The sequence below is a fragment of the Petromyzon marinus genome, chromosome 35 (assembly GCF_048934315.1).
Source record: "Petromyzon marinus isolate PM22_M1 ecotype Great Lakes invasive population chromosome 35, UKy_Petmar_22M1.pri1.0, whole genome shotgun sequence".
NCBI lineage: Eukaryota > Metazoa > Chordata > Hyperoartia > Petromyzontiformes > Petromyzontidae > Petromyzon > Petromyzon marinus.
The window spans coordinates 5,071,001-5,086,963 of record NC_133701.1 but is presented as its reverse complement, the minus strand read 5'-3'; the positions used below and the strand labels follow the sequence as shown (position 1 = coordinate 5,086,963).

At 49.7% G+C, this 15,963-nt stretch overlaps 1 protein-coding gene across 1 annotated transcript; it reads left to right on the top strand.

Moving 5' to 3' along the window:
* Positions 1–487: 487 nt before the first annotated feature.
* Positions 488–15,294, top strand: LOC116948887 (uncharacterized). Its single transcript, XM_032966101.2, has 3 exons — positions 488–1,044; positions 3,931–4,990; positions 10,311–15,294. The coding sequence occupies exons 1-3, from the start codon at positions 958–960 to the stop codon at positions 10,484–10,486; spliced, it is 1,323 nt and encodes a 440-aa protein (XP_032821992.2). The 5' UTR covers positions 488–957; the 3' UTR covers positions 10,487–15,294.
* The last annotated feature ends 669 nt before the right edge of the window (positions 15,295–15,963 follow it).

Sequence of the window (15,963 nt, the reverse complement as noted above, 5' to 3'; positions counted from 1 at the left end):
GCATCACCACCACCATCGCCATAATAAACTTCGCATCCTAAATCTTGCCCCGTAGCATTCCTCACGTCACGTGGCGCGCCGCACCTCTTTTTTTCTCAGCTGTGACGCTATCCCGTGACGTCAAAGGTGTAGAGGGGGGGGAGGGGGTGGGGCTGGAGAAAGGTGGAGGGAGGGAGTGATGGGTGATGGATGATGGTCGGGGTGGGTTGGTGGGAGGGGGGAGGGTAGTGCAAGCGACATTATTTGTTTTCGGTAACCCGGGGAGATGATGGTGATGAAGAGCGAACAATATAATGGGGGAAGCCTGGTGCAGCCAATGGGTCGTTTTCGTAGTTGGAGGTAGGGGGGGGGGGGTATTGGATGATGACCGTGCTGGAGTAAGAGTAGGAGGAGGGGTGTTCAAGAAGAGAAGGAGGGGGGGGCGTGGAGGAGGGGGGGGGGGCGTGGAGGAGGGGGAGGGGCGTGGAGGAGGGGGAGGGGCCTGTCCCGCGTGCGTCGCGCTTGCGCATTTGGAGCATCACACGGGGACCTCATAAAAGGGTCCAGCAACGCGCAGTCGCACAGCCGCAGCCAACACCGACCACTACAGCCAAGCAACTGAAACATTATCACTATTCACATTCGGCGTGCCGCGCGCAACCCCCGTAACACCTTCGTACAGATGTATTCATCGAGTTGTCGCCGTTCCATTTAAACGGAAAATCAAGGGCGACGGCGGCGGGAACGAACACCACCACCACCAGCATCAGCAGCAGCAAAGTGCGGGTGACTTAAGCGAGCAGGAGATTGCCGGCGACTTCCACGCTGCGTTCGGATCGCGGGGTTCGGAACGGACGTTCTCGGCTGCTTGCGGAACGCGCCCTGCTGCAGCGGCTGCAAGTGCAGCTCTGTAGCAGCAGCAGCGGCATCAGCAGCCTGCTGCTGTGTTGCAGCAACTCGAGAAAGAATCTGGGACTCATGGCAGTCGCAGACTCGTCTCTGCCGTCGTTCAACAACTTCTCGAGTCGGGATATCGGCGATCGCTACCTCAGCAACATGCTCACTGTGAGTGCCACGCCGCTTCTTGCGACTCGCGCATTCCGCGTCTCGTCTATTTCTGGCGCTACTAGTCGGGTGGCTTTCAAGGGTGTGCATTTGGCGTGCCGGGATGGTGTTAAGGTCCCGGGTTTGTTTGTTGTTATTGGTGGTTATTGCCGTTGCAAAAATTACACGTGTGTTTAATTGCATTAATTCATCGTAAATTGGCGTGTGCGTATTTGCGGTTACGTGCATAGCGTAAGGGTGAGAGCTGCGACGCGGACGATGAAATGGCCTTGAACTGAGATGTACAATCTCTTGTAAATATAATTTCATACCTTAACATTTATTAGATTTTAATTTACCCTCCTTGTTCTCAAATCCCCTCGTGCATGAAGGTCCCCCCCCTCCCCGCCCCCAGGTCGTGTGGGTCATCGGGGGTTGTCTAGCCATACTTCACTACGCCGGTCGTTGCTGGCTGATGGCCGAGTAGGGAAAGAAGGGGGGTCGAGAATCGGTCTGCAACGAAACTCTGGCTCATCGACTTCATAGCGCAGCGCGCGCTAAACACCGCACTAACTTTACTTCGCATTATGCATATATACAGTATTAATAGCAAACGCATTTTAAAGGAACGCATATATTTACGTAAGGATTGTACCATGGGAGATAAAAAATAACTACTATCTGGTGGGAAGTATACTTTTGAACGCAATTAAAAATGTTCCACAATTTTATTTTGCAATGCAGATCTTCGTGTGTGTGTGTGTTTGTAAGTACGTGTTCAGAAGGGTAACACGAATCGGGGCTCGATATCTACAGAGTGTGTTGTTGTGTATGTGTGTATATATAACATCCTAAACACTCTGGTGAGATGTTAACTCTCTCGCTTGGTATACAGGAGGTAGTGAGTTCGATCCCGACCCTGACGCCTGCTGTATATTTGGAGTTTGTGTCTGCTCTCTCAACGGGTCCTCCGCTTTTTCCTTCCACATTTAGAATAAACACGCTTTTGACTGCTATACATTTTTACGTAATGATAAGCCACTTCGTTCAGCTGTCATTTGTGGCCAGGTCGCTTTTGAAAAAGAGATCTATACAGCTCAGTGGACCTTACCTGGTAAAATTTAAAACGTTAAAAAAATATATTGTTTAATAACCTTGTGGCCGGAACGCATAGGTACGCACATATATATACACACACACACACGTGTAACACGGGCATTCATATGTACATACTGTACATACACTTACATGCAGGGCACAAGCTAAGTACACAGTAATGCTAATGGAGCGTGAGCATATGTACATACATTGCGGCGCGTGGAGACAAAGGTCGATTGTAACTAATGCGACTAACAATACCGTGCTAATTATAATTCAACGTCGTTTTTGCAACGTTAAATACGAAACTGTTCGTTACGAAGCGAAGTTTTCGGCGATGGATGCGTTGGCAAGTGATGCACACGAAAAGGGACATTGCCCGAAACATCGCACCATTATATACGCGTCCTTCGTTTAAGGCCGCCACACAGTGTTATTGACTCGCTTGTTGAAATTGTTTGTTGGTTGTGCTCGCACGCACGCTATGAATACATGCGTTCAGAAGCACTCGTTGAGTGTATTTGGCTGCTGCTATGGAACTCCACGCGATAAGCCCACTGCGTTGCGCTATCATTTCGTGATATCCAGGTCGCTTTTGATAATGAGCGATATAGCTCAGTGGGGTCTTACCTGGTAAAATAAAATAAATAGTTTATGGTTCATACGCGCGTGCCGTGTCTTTGGCCGTGTCTCGTATATCCACTGCGCAGTCGGGACCACCTTGCTCCCGTGATGAATTATGCAAGCGTTGGGTCGCCTCGCTCTTGTGAAGTTTCCCTTCGCTTGCGACGAGCTACAAAACCAGCGTCCGCCCACATTTTCCAAATCGGCCCCCCATGCTCCCCCCCCATCTCGGATGCTCTAAGCGGGTGTTGAACCTGGTTCGTGCTTTTCTGGGTGCTGGCCCGTGCCAGCGGTTGGTTGGGGTGTGGCCGCAAGCTGGTTCACATGATTGCGACACAGCAGAAACACGCTTCTTGAGCAAGTCTGCGCGGAGCTTTGAGTGTCTCTCCTCTCGTATGTGCGGTCTGCTTTTTCTCTGGGAGTTAAACCTCGCAATGCGTAGACCTCCTGAAACCTAATTCCGCGATACTCGGTGATAATTTACCGGATGAATGAATGGTTATTAGTGTCCGTATTAAAGCCCCTTATTATATTGTACGTTATTGCCACCACCATCGTCTCCATCACTACCAGTATCATCAATACATTCGCCACCACCACTACCGGCGGCGTGAACGTCGCTACAGCCATAATCGTCGTCATCATCATCATCACAAAGACACATTTCCCGTAAAGCGTCAACAGGCTGTTGGGGCAAGTGATTGCCCCAACAGCCCTTCACCACCACCCTATAGCCTTAACAGACTGTTGGGGCAAGTGCTGTTAGTGAGCACCCATGAAGCCAGCACGGCACACGAGGGGGTGGGTGGCCAGCACCACGCTTGGCCGCCTTTGTCTCCCCGAGTTAGATTTTTTTTGCTCACGGCCAACACCAGTGACGATTATCTGAACCGCACCAAGTACTCATTTGAGGCTGAGTGAAATTAGGAGAGGCCCAGGATCGGTTCAGGTAATCGTCACTGGGTGTCGGCCGTGAGTCAGGTTTCAATCTCTGGTCGCCGGGTTCGTAGCGCAGCGCGCTAACCACTACACTACCGCTCCCCACCACAACCATCCACACCACCACCTCTGATTATCACGTTTGGCAACGTACAGCGCGAAAGAAGTTCTACATACACACCAAGTATCGCCGACCCTCGTGGCTGACCGCGTCGTGCCGTGTGCGCTCCGCCCTCCCCTCCGTAGCGCTGGAAGGTGGACAGCCCAGCTCCGGTCGAGCGCAAAGAGGACGACGACATCGTGGACTTCATCCTCGCCAACTCGCTCACTCCCATCCCACCGCTCCCCCCAGCGCCGGGGGTATCCTACCCATTACCCGATACCCCTGAGAGCTGCGGAGGAGGAGGAGGAGGAGGCGGTGGTGGCGGTGTATTCTCGAGCTCCCAGCATCAGTCATCTCTGAGCGGCATGAGCGGCATCGCCGGCACCGCGTGCGGCGGCGGCGGGGGCTCGAGTCTGGTGGCTGAACTCTTCACGCCGGACCTGCCCTGCTCGTCACAGTTCCCCGGCTTCGCCGATTTCCACGCCAATTTTGCCATCAAGATGGAGCCGGGAACCCTCGACTTGAGCTCTTGGGAGTCCACCTCGACAGCGAGTGCCCAGCAGCAGCAAGCTCACCACCATCACCACCACCACCATCACCACCAGCAGCAGCCGCAGCAGCAGCAGCAGCAAGCGCCGTCCTTTCGCGTCAAAGTGGAACGTAGGGAGACGGCATGTTACCAGCAGAAGCCTTCTGCATCTTCTTCGTCATCAACCTCCTTTCACCTGGCTTCGACACAATCCCTGCCGTCCCACCTTCCCGATCAGCGCAGTGCACTGCCACAATACCTGGTCGCTGGTCAGCAGCAGCAGCAGCAACATCAGCTGCACCTTCAGCATCATCATCAGCAGCAGCAGTATCAGCAGTACACGCTTCAGAGCTGCAGCTACAGCGGGCGCTACCCTCCGCCCTACCACACGCACATGCAGAGCGTGGCCGGACTCTTGCAACAGGTGACGTCCTCCGCGTCCACCGCGAACCCCTGCACGCCGCCCACATCTCCCTCGCTGGGGGCTCGACCCGCGGGCTCTGCGGCGTCGGCGGTCGCCGCGGGGTCCGGCGAGGCCGACGCGAGGCCCCGCCGAGGGCGGAGGGCGCAAGGTGGGCGCAGGAGGTTGGCTTGCCACACGTGCGAGTTCCCGGGCTGCGGCAAGACTTACACCAAGAGCTCGCACCTCAAGGCTCACCTGAGGACACACACAGGTAAGCGTGGAGATGACGACGATCATGATGATTGAATAATTGGGGGGGGGGGGGGCGCGGGGGAGAAAACAGATCGCATCGCAACATTAACACCTCTTTCCAACCCCCGCCCTCCCATCCGCCCACTACTGGCAGACTTAATGTTCGCACTGTACGTAAACAACCGTGATAATTAATCGGAGGTGCGTGCGGGCGAAGGGCAACAAACTAAACGCGCACAAAAAACATGTCTAAAGAAAATAAAATTTCAGTCTGGGAGATGCTTAATTGAATAGCTCCCCAATGGCTTACGAATATCGGAAGGAAGAGCGTTCCAGACGTCCGCAGAAGCGCATCCGAGAGCGTGCGACGCAGTGGCCGTCTCTGTTAGAATGTTGCGTGAATGCGCCTTGTTCGCCGCACAGGGATGGCTACCACTGGACGGCCCCCTTGGCTAGACTGCAGCAGTGTATTCGTAATTGTCCAAATGAAATGCGCAGTTAGGTACTTTGAATTGCCAAGGAATTTAAGAGCCTTATGAATTCAACTAGTTTCTATCGATCTTTATCATCGTCATCCCCGATCTGTCCCCTCCAAGCCGTCGCCACAGATCATTGTGCGATGGATGTAACAATCCAATTAGGGGGTGTTTGACCATACTTCACCACGCCGGTCAGTGCGCGTTTGTGAATCCGGGAAACGCGCATGACCGGTTTACGTTACCGCTTGTTATTGATGTTAGCCTGGGTTGGGGTTCAAACTTGGGTCGCCGGGTTCGCGGTGCAGTGGCGATGTTTACGCATCGCACCAGGTACTCACTTCGCCGGGTTCGCGGTGCAGTGGCGATGTTTACGCATCGCACCAGGTACTCACTGCGCCGTGAACCCGGAGGTATTAATTACGTCCAGAGTAGCGAGCTGTGTGTGTGTGTGGGGAGCGGTAGTGTAGAGGGATTTGCGCTACGCTGCGCTACGAACCCAGCAACCCGGGTTCGATTCACGCTCACGGCCAACACCAGTGACTATTATCTGAACCGGTCTTGGGCCTCCCCTAGGTCGACTCAGCCTCGAATGAGTACCTGGTGCGGTGTGTAAACATCGCCACTGAGGAGACAAAGGCGGTCGGGCGTGGTGCTGGCCACCCACCCCCTCGTGCACTGTTCCGGCCTTCATAGGTGCTTGCTAACAGCACTTGCCCCTAGAGTATTTTAAGGCTATACGGGGGATCTTTGTGTTTGTTTGTGTGCGTGCGTGTGTGTGCTTATTAATTTGTGCTTCCGCGCCAATGTGAGGCTCGGTGGAATTAAGTCAAACACTCCAAAGCCAGGGAAACAATAACAACAGCATTGCATTTGTAGAGGGCCTTCCACCATCATCAAAAACCTCGAAAGCACATAACAATCCAACCGTATAGACGTAATTGTTAAGTGGCCCTTTTCGAAACGTGTTTTGTAATCAAGCGGCTAAATAATGCCACTTTATTAACAATAACGTCTGGAAAATCCGGTAGCATTTATTTTCAAAAGCGCCCAACTAATGGGAACCGCAATGCACAAAACCTGTCCAGAGTTTGCCTGATTTTAAAAAAAACACATGTTGCTGGGTAGTATAGGCCTTGAATGCCGAAAAAGGCTGGCGAACTAAATATATATTTAATTCGCATTTTGAAGACCCGGAATGGATTCTACCCGTGTTTAATTAAACCACGAATAACCATTCAACACCATTTGTCAAAACCACTGTGGTCTTAACATATATAGCAAGTAACGTTTCGGGAAAGGCCCATTGTTCATAGCACATCATGAAGGGTCGTTTACGTACGCCGTGAATAAAGACCATTGCCCGTAAATTCACCTATTATATATTTTTTTCCTTTGAAGGCCACGCCCAGTGTTGTTGTTATTGACGGGTGTGATATTTTATTTCATGTTACTGTTAATCGTGTATGTACGCCAACTGCCAGCACAGCAGCATCACCAAAGAATAAATTTAATCAAAACCTCCGCCAAGGAGTCGAACGTCCTCAAAGTGTGGAGAGACAGCGAGGGGTGCCTGGTTAACTTAAGGGTTACCAATCGTATTATTGCTTTTTTTGTTGTTTGAAAGTTACATATCTATTTACGGGTTTTTTTTTTCTTTAAAATTAATTTATGTTTTAAATTATATTCGTTCGTCGCTGCGTTGCTAATAAAAAGCAAACACATTTACGCTTACTTAGAGGAATAAAGTAACTTTCCATTAAATAGTCATTTTGTTATAAACATGCTTTTTTAAAGTAACGATTGGTCAAAATTGTCTTCTCTCAGGGAAGGATTTATGGTTCGGGTGTATATATATGTGTTGTATCGTGGGCTATTCGCTTGCCATACGATTATATTATTTCACTGCAACGAACTATAAGGCCTACTTATTCCGGGGGAAGAAACCCCCCAAAACATATCGGAAAGCGAAAAAAATATTATCGGTCTTATTTTAACTGCGCCTACATTAAGCGTAACGGCAAATTTAACGTAAACTATTTTGCAAGCGAAGACAAGTTCCGTAAAATATTTAACAACTGTAATACACAGGGTGTTTTAAAATGACGGACCCAATTTCAAAGCGGTACGATTTCAATATCGGGGTCCATCTTTTTAAAACACCTGTATATGCACGCTGTGGAATACCTCGTTTGTTATGATGCTCGTATTTAATAATTATATAGAGGCTATACTTACCAACAGTACCGTCACTTGCTATAATAACAACAGTAGCAGCAGAAATTACGAATCGCATATACAAATGCTTATGAATGATAGATGCTATGCGGTAATTACTGACAGTACCGTCACCTGCGATAACAGCGGCGACCATTACGAATGGTACATACAAATTATTACGTCCGCCGCTTGGGTACAATTAGCGTATTCTTTCTATGCAAACGCGTGGCATGGCTTGGTATTCATTGCCTCCTGAGACTCGCGTCTAATTCACGGGCACGTGACGCGCTACGTTCAAAACGACAAACGCAACGGCTCTGCGGTGCTCCTGCGTTGGGCTTCTTTAGCGATTGACGAACAACAACAGAACTTGATTTGAAGCTTTCGTGACTGCAGGAGTCCATACTCTTTGATTATTTCGGTAAAGTCACGTAGGTAGAAAATAACATTAAATAAATCACGACGTTTCGAACGCAACACAGGCGTTCGTCTTCAAGTGAAAATCATTAAATATATCACGATATCGTGATTTTTCACCAGAAGACGAACGCTTGTGTTGCGTTCGAAACGTCGTGATTTATTTAATTTTATTTCTACCTACGTGACTTTACCGAAAGGACCAAAGAGTATGAACAACAACAGCTCAACACATTCCTCAATAACACCGTGGCCTTGAACGGACAATTATATTCACGTGCTACGAAAAAAGGGGCAATTGCCCGACACGTCATCTATTTATATTTATAAAATCTCGATAGATATGTCTCTATGTCAGGTACGGTTGGCTACGTACGGTGCGAAATAAGTTCAACATGGTACACACACAGTACATACATACAAGGCTATAGTGTTATTTCAGAATGTGTTTTTTTTTTAAGTTTGGAATACATATATCTCAGTACGTGATTGGTAGTGAACACGAGTGCGCGCGGGCTGTGTGCCATTTTAGGTCTGAAGGTGGCTTCGGGAAACGCCCTTTGCTGGACGAGGTGGTGGGCAGGCGCGTAGAGACGAGTTTACATTGTAATGGGGGGGGGGGAGGGGGGGTGTTGTTATGTAGACAAGCCGGAGGGGGTGGGGAAGGGGGTGGCAGTGATTAAGGTGGGAACGGTGGCGCAGCGGTTAGCTCGCGGCGCTACAAACCCGGTGTACCGAGTTCGACTCCCGCTCAAGGCCACCAGCAGTAACGATTATCTGAATCGGTCCTGGGGCCTCCCCTAGGTAGACTCGGCCTCAAATGAGTACCTGGTGCGATGCGTAAACATCGCCACGAGGGAGACAAAGGCGGCCGGGCGTGGTGCTGGACACCCACCCCCTCGTGCACCGTTGCAGCCTTCATAGGTGCTCGCTAACTGCACTTGCCCCAACAGTCTGTTAAGGCTATCAGGGGGTCTTTGTATTTGGAGGGCACAGCCTATGGCTCTTCTTTCGGTTTTTCATCCAGGTTTGTATTGGATTTATTCTGTCTCGTCTGCCGCTGCTGGTTGTACTACAATCGGGAGTCCCTCCAAACTAAAGTGTCATCACTTTAGTTTGGAGGTCGTCTTTGCTTTGTCCATCGACTGCGATCTGGTTGGGTGTTAACCCAGATCGGATGTTCGGCATGTGTTTGTATTTAGTTTTGCCTTCGTACGGTAAAAAAAAGTGTGTGTGGAGCGTTAGTGTAGCGATTAGCGCCACTGCTCTTTGAACCCGACGGCCTGGGTTCGATTGCTGCTCACATAGCTAACATCGATGACGAATATCTGAATATTCTTAAATGGATACCATTATTTTTTTTTGCGGCGTGCAAAAACATTAGCACCAGGGAGACAAAGGGGGGCCGGGCGTGACGTTGTGCCACCGACCCCCTCCTCGTGTGGTGCCGTGCCGGCCTTCACATGTGCTCACCAACAGCACTCGCAGCAGCGGTCTATCGCCAGGTTTGCAGGAACACGTGGGAGAAATGGCCCAATAATTCTAATCAAAGTTGGTGCTAAATGTTGTATTCGTGCAGTTTCGGTTACTTTTGTTTTACCCTTTACCCACACTGTTTCTCTTCAGCGGCCTCTAGTGGCTGTGATTTACAGGCTGATGGGGCACTTTTTAACTCCCATTCCTTGCCACCACCCATCACTCTCCGCCTCTTTGCAATTTGCCTATCCTTTTGTTTTCTTCTCTAAAGCTTCACATTACACACTGCACGCACCCGATGGTTGGTAGAGGGCGCGAATCTCTACCCGTGGGTGTTGGTGGGTCGCGAGGTACCGAGTCGAGACGCTGTCATCGATTAGCGTGGTGAGCAGTTACTCGGTAACGTTTGTCCGAGTCGAGGCTAGTTGGGGGTGGTTGTTTGGGGGGTTTGGGTGGGTGGCTATTGGGTGGGTGGCTATTGGGTGGGTGGCTAATGGGTGGGTGGGTGAGCCAGTGGACTGCTGCTGTAGCAGTCGTCACGTGGCGACTTATTTAACTTCCTGCCGGTGAATCGATCGACGCGGGAATTGGCATCGGTTGATTTTTGGCGACTTGCACACCACCAACCCCTGCGGGCCATTCTTAACCGTCCGTTGCTGTGTGTAACAGATGGCCGCGTCTGTACACGCGTATGATGATGATAATAATAACATTAATCACCTTTGTCGCCTTTCCTCTCTGTCTCTGCAGGCGAGAAGCCGTACCACTGCACGTGGGAAGGCTGCGGCTGGAAATTTGCGCGCTCCGACGAACTGACCCGCCACTTCCGCAAGCACACGGGATTTAGGCCCTTCCAGTGCCACCTGTGCGAGCGGGCCTTCTCTAGGTCGGACCACTTGGCCCTTCACATGAAGCGCCACACGTGAGGATGAAGGTCCCCCGCCCCGCCCGCCTGCCCTTTAAACTCACCCCCACTCCATCCCCGTCTCTATCCCCCCCTTCCCGTCTTCCATGGACGCTGCCTGATTTAAGTTGTCACCACTGGACGAGTGAGACACCTTAAGACTTACGTTCTCAGTAAGATTCGATATCTATTATAAATAATTTAGTGTAAGTGAAATTTTTTTTGGACACGTTTGCATTGCAAAAGAGATTTTTTCATCTCGATGGGAAGTCTCTTCAAGTAAGGACTCCATTGCCTTATCGTAATGTTTTGTTGTATATAATGTTAAAAAAAATTGTAAATATGATAGTCGACTCTGCCATCCGCTGTTGAGGTTCTTTTGTTGAATTGGTTAAATTCACAACACGCTTTGGGGGTTCTGATTAGCTTATCTGATGTTCGTGTCCGGTGCTACTCCAATACCCATTGAGACACCAACGCAACGTCTTTATTCATACCGGTCCGGTGTTCGATTTCGGGTTGTGCACCGCGTGTTGTTCGGGCACGATGTCCAACGTTTCGCTTCATCCAAGAAATGAATTCTCTTCGAGGACGCTGAACGACACACGTACGGGTACATATCCAAACACAGCAGAGTTCCACTAAGTGGCGGTGACGCTTGTGCCATGCTAGGTGCACTTACACACATACACACACACGGGGAGCCGTCAGATCCATGCATGAATATGGCTCACGATGGTTACTCGGGGTGCAACTGTGTGTCGAGCATCCGAACGTATCAGTTTTAACTACACCATATCACGCAGCGATACGTGTCAATATGAATGTCATTTTCATCCTGATGGGTTCCATTCACGCGAGCACTGCAGCCGCTAGAGGCCGCTATAATTCACCGCGATGTAAAAACAACAAGAACAAAAATATATAATCGATGTTACGCATATCGAACAGCTGAACCGAATCCGTAGGATTCGTGGAATCGCCGGCGAATCGAAAGTTACACCTCGAGTGAGAACGTATGTGTGGCGCTGAAGGCAGCGGGTCAAATTCTTATCACAGCAAGACGAGTCACTGCGGTGTTTAAAAAAACAATGACAATTCTCATACGCCTTTTGAATGCCCCCGTGCATGTGCATGCGCGCGCGTGTGTGTTTGTCTCGGTGTCCCAGTGTGACACGGTACGAGCGAGCAGTGTTTTGAGTAATTGTATACGAGACTTGACACACAAAAAAAACCGTGCCTTCTCCAATAGTGTCCCAGCGGTTCACGGCCATAGCAATGCGGAGTTGGGGGGGTGGGGGGGAGTGAGGAATCGGCGAGTATAAATATATGTAGAGCACCAGCTAGGCGGAGCGCTGCTCTAGTTGTACGCAGCACACCACGTGGTCTGTTGCACAGGCAGCTCATTCGGTCTCTTCTTAGTGCGTACAATGATGCTTTAACGCAGCAGCAGCAGCAGCAGCATTGTACGTTTTGTTTCCATGAGTGTCTGTGATTCATATATATATATTTTTTTTATAATGAAGGCGCTGGGATGCTGGAAAAGAAAAAGAGAGTAATATGGAAAGACATTTACTTGAAGTGTCGCGTGCACAGGGTATGGTATATGGAGAGGTGTTGGTGGTGTTGCCACTTTGCGCACCGTTTTCGCAATGAAGGGGGCGCTTCATTTCAGCCGGAACTTGTCGCCCGGGGGATTCAGTCCCCGGGAAATATTCACCCCCCCCCCCCCCAAAAAAAAAAACGAAATGAAGCACTGCGGTAAGGTTTATGAATGCGTGTCTTCTATTTTTAAAAAAAGATGCAGTGCCCAAAACGGTAACCAAGACGGGTTTATGGCGTTAACGGATGACACTGTACAATCGATAACAAAAACACAATAGTTTATATTTTTTTTCCTTTTTACTGTCAAAGTAATGTCCCACCGTTAGAAAATTCTGCAATCGGTCAACCGGTAGGTCGCGTGTGAGTGGGTGGGGTAAAATGTGGGTACCCCCACCCCCCACCTCTTCCAAGACGTGTGACCAGCGTGGAAGGTTAGTCCAAAAAAGCCCCTTTCGATCCTTGTGCCAGTAAGTGGCTGCACCTCCTAAGATGCCCCCCTCCCCACCTCCCCCACGCCTGCCTAGACGCCCTAGAGGGGGTGGGGGTCAGGGAGTGCGCGGGGCCTTACGGAATTTTAAATCTCCGTCTTTGTAAGAGCACCGTGTCTCTGTCACTGGAGGATGCTACAAACATGACAATGGTATCATTAATTCGCCACCTACCGGCTCGCGGGGAGGCCCTACGCGCAGTTACATCGCCTGCGCACTCAACAACTACCGCGCCACTTCTGACCATTGCTGCATTGCTTTTAATTTCGTTCACCTGAACCCTCGATCGAAGGCCGTTCTCGTAGCAATTGAAATACCACACGCACCCCCTTGGGTCTTTAACAACAGCAATGATGATAACGATAATAATACCAACAACGACGACGACGATTATAACAATACTAACAAATGCGCATCTACGTACACGCAGCGGCGGCGGCATTGCTGCTCTGCAGAGTCCTGCACGCCCCCACGCGTGTTCCCATCGCCACGCACAAGCAACAAACAACGGGTCAATTGTGTTGCGCAAACGCAATCGTCGCTTACAGAAGGGGCTAGCGACTTCGCGCCGGCGTGCGCTGTAGAATTTTTTTTTTTTACCAACGCGATCGACGTAATAGAGCACCCGTCCATTTTTTTTTAAACAAAAATTCAATAAAAATAAACATCCCACAATAATATTGTTTAATGAGAAGCGACGCGGAGCAGACACACTGCTAATCATCTGCAACCTTTTTTTTTTAGCTGCGCTGGGTACAGTGGTGGGTACTTTCCACCTCTTCTTTTCCAACGATCGTGGAAGAGTAGGCCACATACCGTCTCGAGAGGAACTCTCCAGAGCTCCCCCTCGTGGGGGCGGGGGCGGCGGGGGGGGGGGGGTGTACCCGTCCGCCAGCAGTGGCGTGAGCGAGCAGTTGCAGTTGCTGCGCCTTTACCCATACCTGCGCGCTCACGCGCACAACTCGCGCGCACACCTGTGTCGCGAGAGGCGGGTTTATTACAGCCGAAGGCGGAAAGGGGGATGGTGCCAGAATCGACTGGGTCTGGCCGGTTTAATTGGATTCCGGCTGACACAGGAATCCCGTCTCCATTTAACAGCCGAACAGATCCCGCCGCCGCCTCCGTCGTTTAGACGGAGTGATCTTGCCAATAACATCTGGGAAACCGGCAGCATTGGTTTAAACAAGTCCTGGCTCTGCTGATGAGACGCGCAAAGGTCGAACGCGGTTCAGGGTTTGCTTGCGTTTAACAAAAGGTTGCCGGCTCACGTTGGGGTGCTTTTAAATGAAACGCACGTATAACAATGTATCTTTACGTGTGGAGACAACGGAATTCTGTACATCACCGGGTGGAGGCCTTTGCTGTACCATTCCTGTCACGTATTCATCACCGCTCAAGAACAATGCGGTGGTGTATTTCTGCCGTTGTTGTCGACGTGTTTCACGTCTCTCTTTTCTTGTCAAGTAAAAACAAACAAAAAAGACTGGGTACGTTTTGTAATAATAACAATATTTTTTTTTACCACATCCTGTCGATCAAATGTATATTTCTGTGTTTTGGCAATGCAATGCGCGCGACCGGGTTAGAGGAGTTGCGCTGGCGTTCAACGTTGAGTGAACGTTTCGTGACGGACACTGAACGAGCGAAACGCGCAGGAGAGATGTTTTGCTTGTTGTTTCGCGTTACATCGTTGAGTTCGCCGATGTTTACGCGGAGAGGAATATAACTTCGTGGTTTTTGTTAATTCTTCTCGGGGAGGGAGGAGGCGTAAGCTATGGAGAATGTATATCCAGTCGATTCGCTACTGTGCTGAGTACCGTGTGTATTTTTGGGGGGAAGGTGGGCAGGGGTGGGGGTGCTATCTAAAAAAAAATCTCAAAATGCTCATTGTTGTACAAGCACAAATAATTGAAACAAACTTACGTACAACTTTTTTTTTTTTAAAAAATTCACATTGCCTTAAACCATCGTGGTGAAGTATGGTCAAACCAAACTATCTCCCCGTGCGTGGCACGCACGACTTTGGGAAGTGGTGTTGGTAGGTGGGGAAAAGAGAGTCTTCATCCAGCAGTGGTTTTTAATAAAGGACTGTAAATTATTACGATTGTTACTTTGATACACGGTATAGGAAGTAGATACTGCGTTCGTTTACATAGGTTCTGACACACGGTGCTCTCTAATGCTCACAAAGCCTTGCTGGTGTTGTCAATTTGCTTGAGTCGTCACTTATCATTGCAGTGTACTGGGTGCAGGGCGCGCAGTGCTAAGGTTTGACAGGGAGTGGGGTGCTTGAGCTGTCTTTGTTGAGCCCACGAGCTGGGCTTTCTGTCGCGTCACTGGGGGGGGGCCCTCGCCCCTCTCCCCTCCTATCACAATATTGCACCCCCCCCCCCCCCGCCTGCATCACCACCGACACCTTCCACGTGGCTCCACGTTCACGTCTCGAGCCAAGGTATCTATCGAATGAGCTCCAGGACTCTCGTGCAATAATAATTGTAATAGATAATGTTATTTCTGTCTCACGGGGGCCTTTATGATCAACGTCTATTGTATACAGTAGAGATGGTCGCTGTTATTTATATATAGTATATGCGTGTGTGCAAATTATAGTTCTATTGAATTATAGCGGTAGCTTTAATACAAACGGTATACGCTGTACAGAAGAGCATTTTTTTTGTTTGTTTTACTATTTGTTTCTGGTTTTAAAAATGAAATAAAAACAAAAGAAAAAAACACATTAACCTTGCGACGACTTCATTTGTTCGGTGTTATGAAACGGTGTTTATTTTAGCCAGAGGGAGGCCTTACCGAGTCCCGTAAACGCTCTTTCAGGAGGCTCGTGCTCTATCATTTGGGATATTCGGTCAACTCGGGAGTAAAATTGAGAGAGAACCGAACCCGTGGAGAAATCTCCACACGAGCACAGGGGTGACACTCAACGCTGCCATCTGCTGGCCACACTTCTCAACCGCACACCGACGGCACCTGGCAAGCCCTGGTGGTGGGTCACCCATCTGAGTCCGACTCAACCCTCTGCTGATGAAGAAGACCCCTCGACCCGCACGGTGTGGTGAGGCCCAACCTCGTCCAGTAGGGCATTGACCAGAGTAATGGTGATGCACTTGTTGCTATAGGTTCATTCTAAAGATAGGTAAGTTACAGGTGTGTGAATTTCAAATGTGTAAATCGCGACAAAATACCATCAGAACAGAACAAATTAGCGCAAGCCAAAAGAAAAACAAAAACGGTCTCCGTCGTCTACGGGAAACCACTTCGAAAGAACTGCATTGTGGACATTTTGGGAGACCACACGACTACCATGCAGTTCTTATGAATATTGTTGTTGGCGGTACGTGTGGATTGCCCTCCGATGTATTTGTGGACGTGCTGGAGAGATTATTGAGGA

What these genes read in the sequence shown, in the direction of transcription:
- LOC116948887 (XM_032966101.2), top strand. Translation starts at nt 958, where the DNA reads ATGGCAGTCGCAGACTCGTCTCTGCCGTCGTTCAACAACTTCTCGAGT. An exon ending in ACCTCAGCAACATGCTCACT is followed by an intron (nt 1,045 to 3,930) that starts GTGAGTGCCACG and finishes TCCCCTCCGTAG; the next exon opens with CGCTGGAAGGTGGACAGCCC. An exon ending in TCACCTGAGGACACACACAG is followed by an intron (nt 4,991 to 10,310) that starts GTAAGCGTGGAG and finishes CTGTCTCTGCAG; the next exon opens with GCGAGAAGCCGTACCACTGC.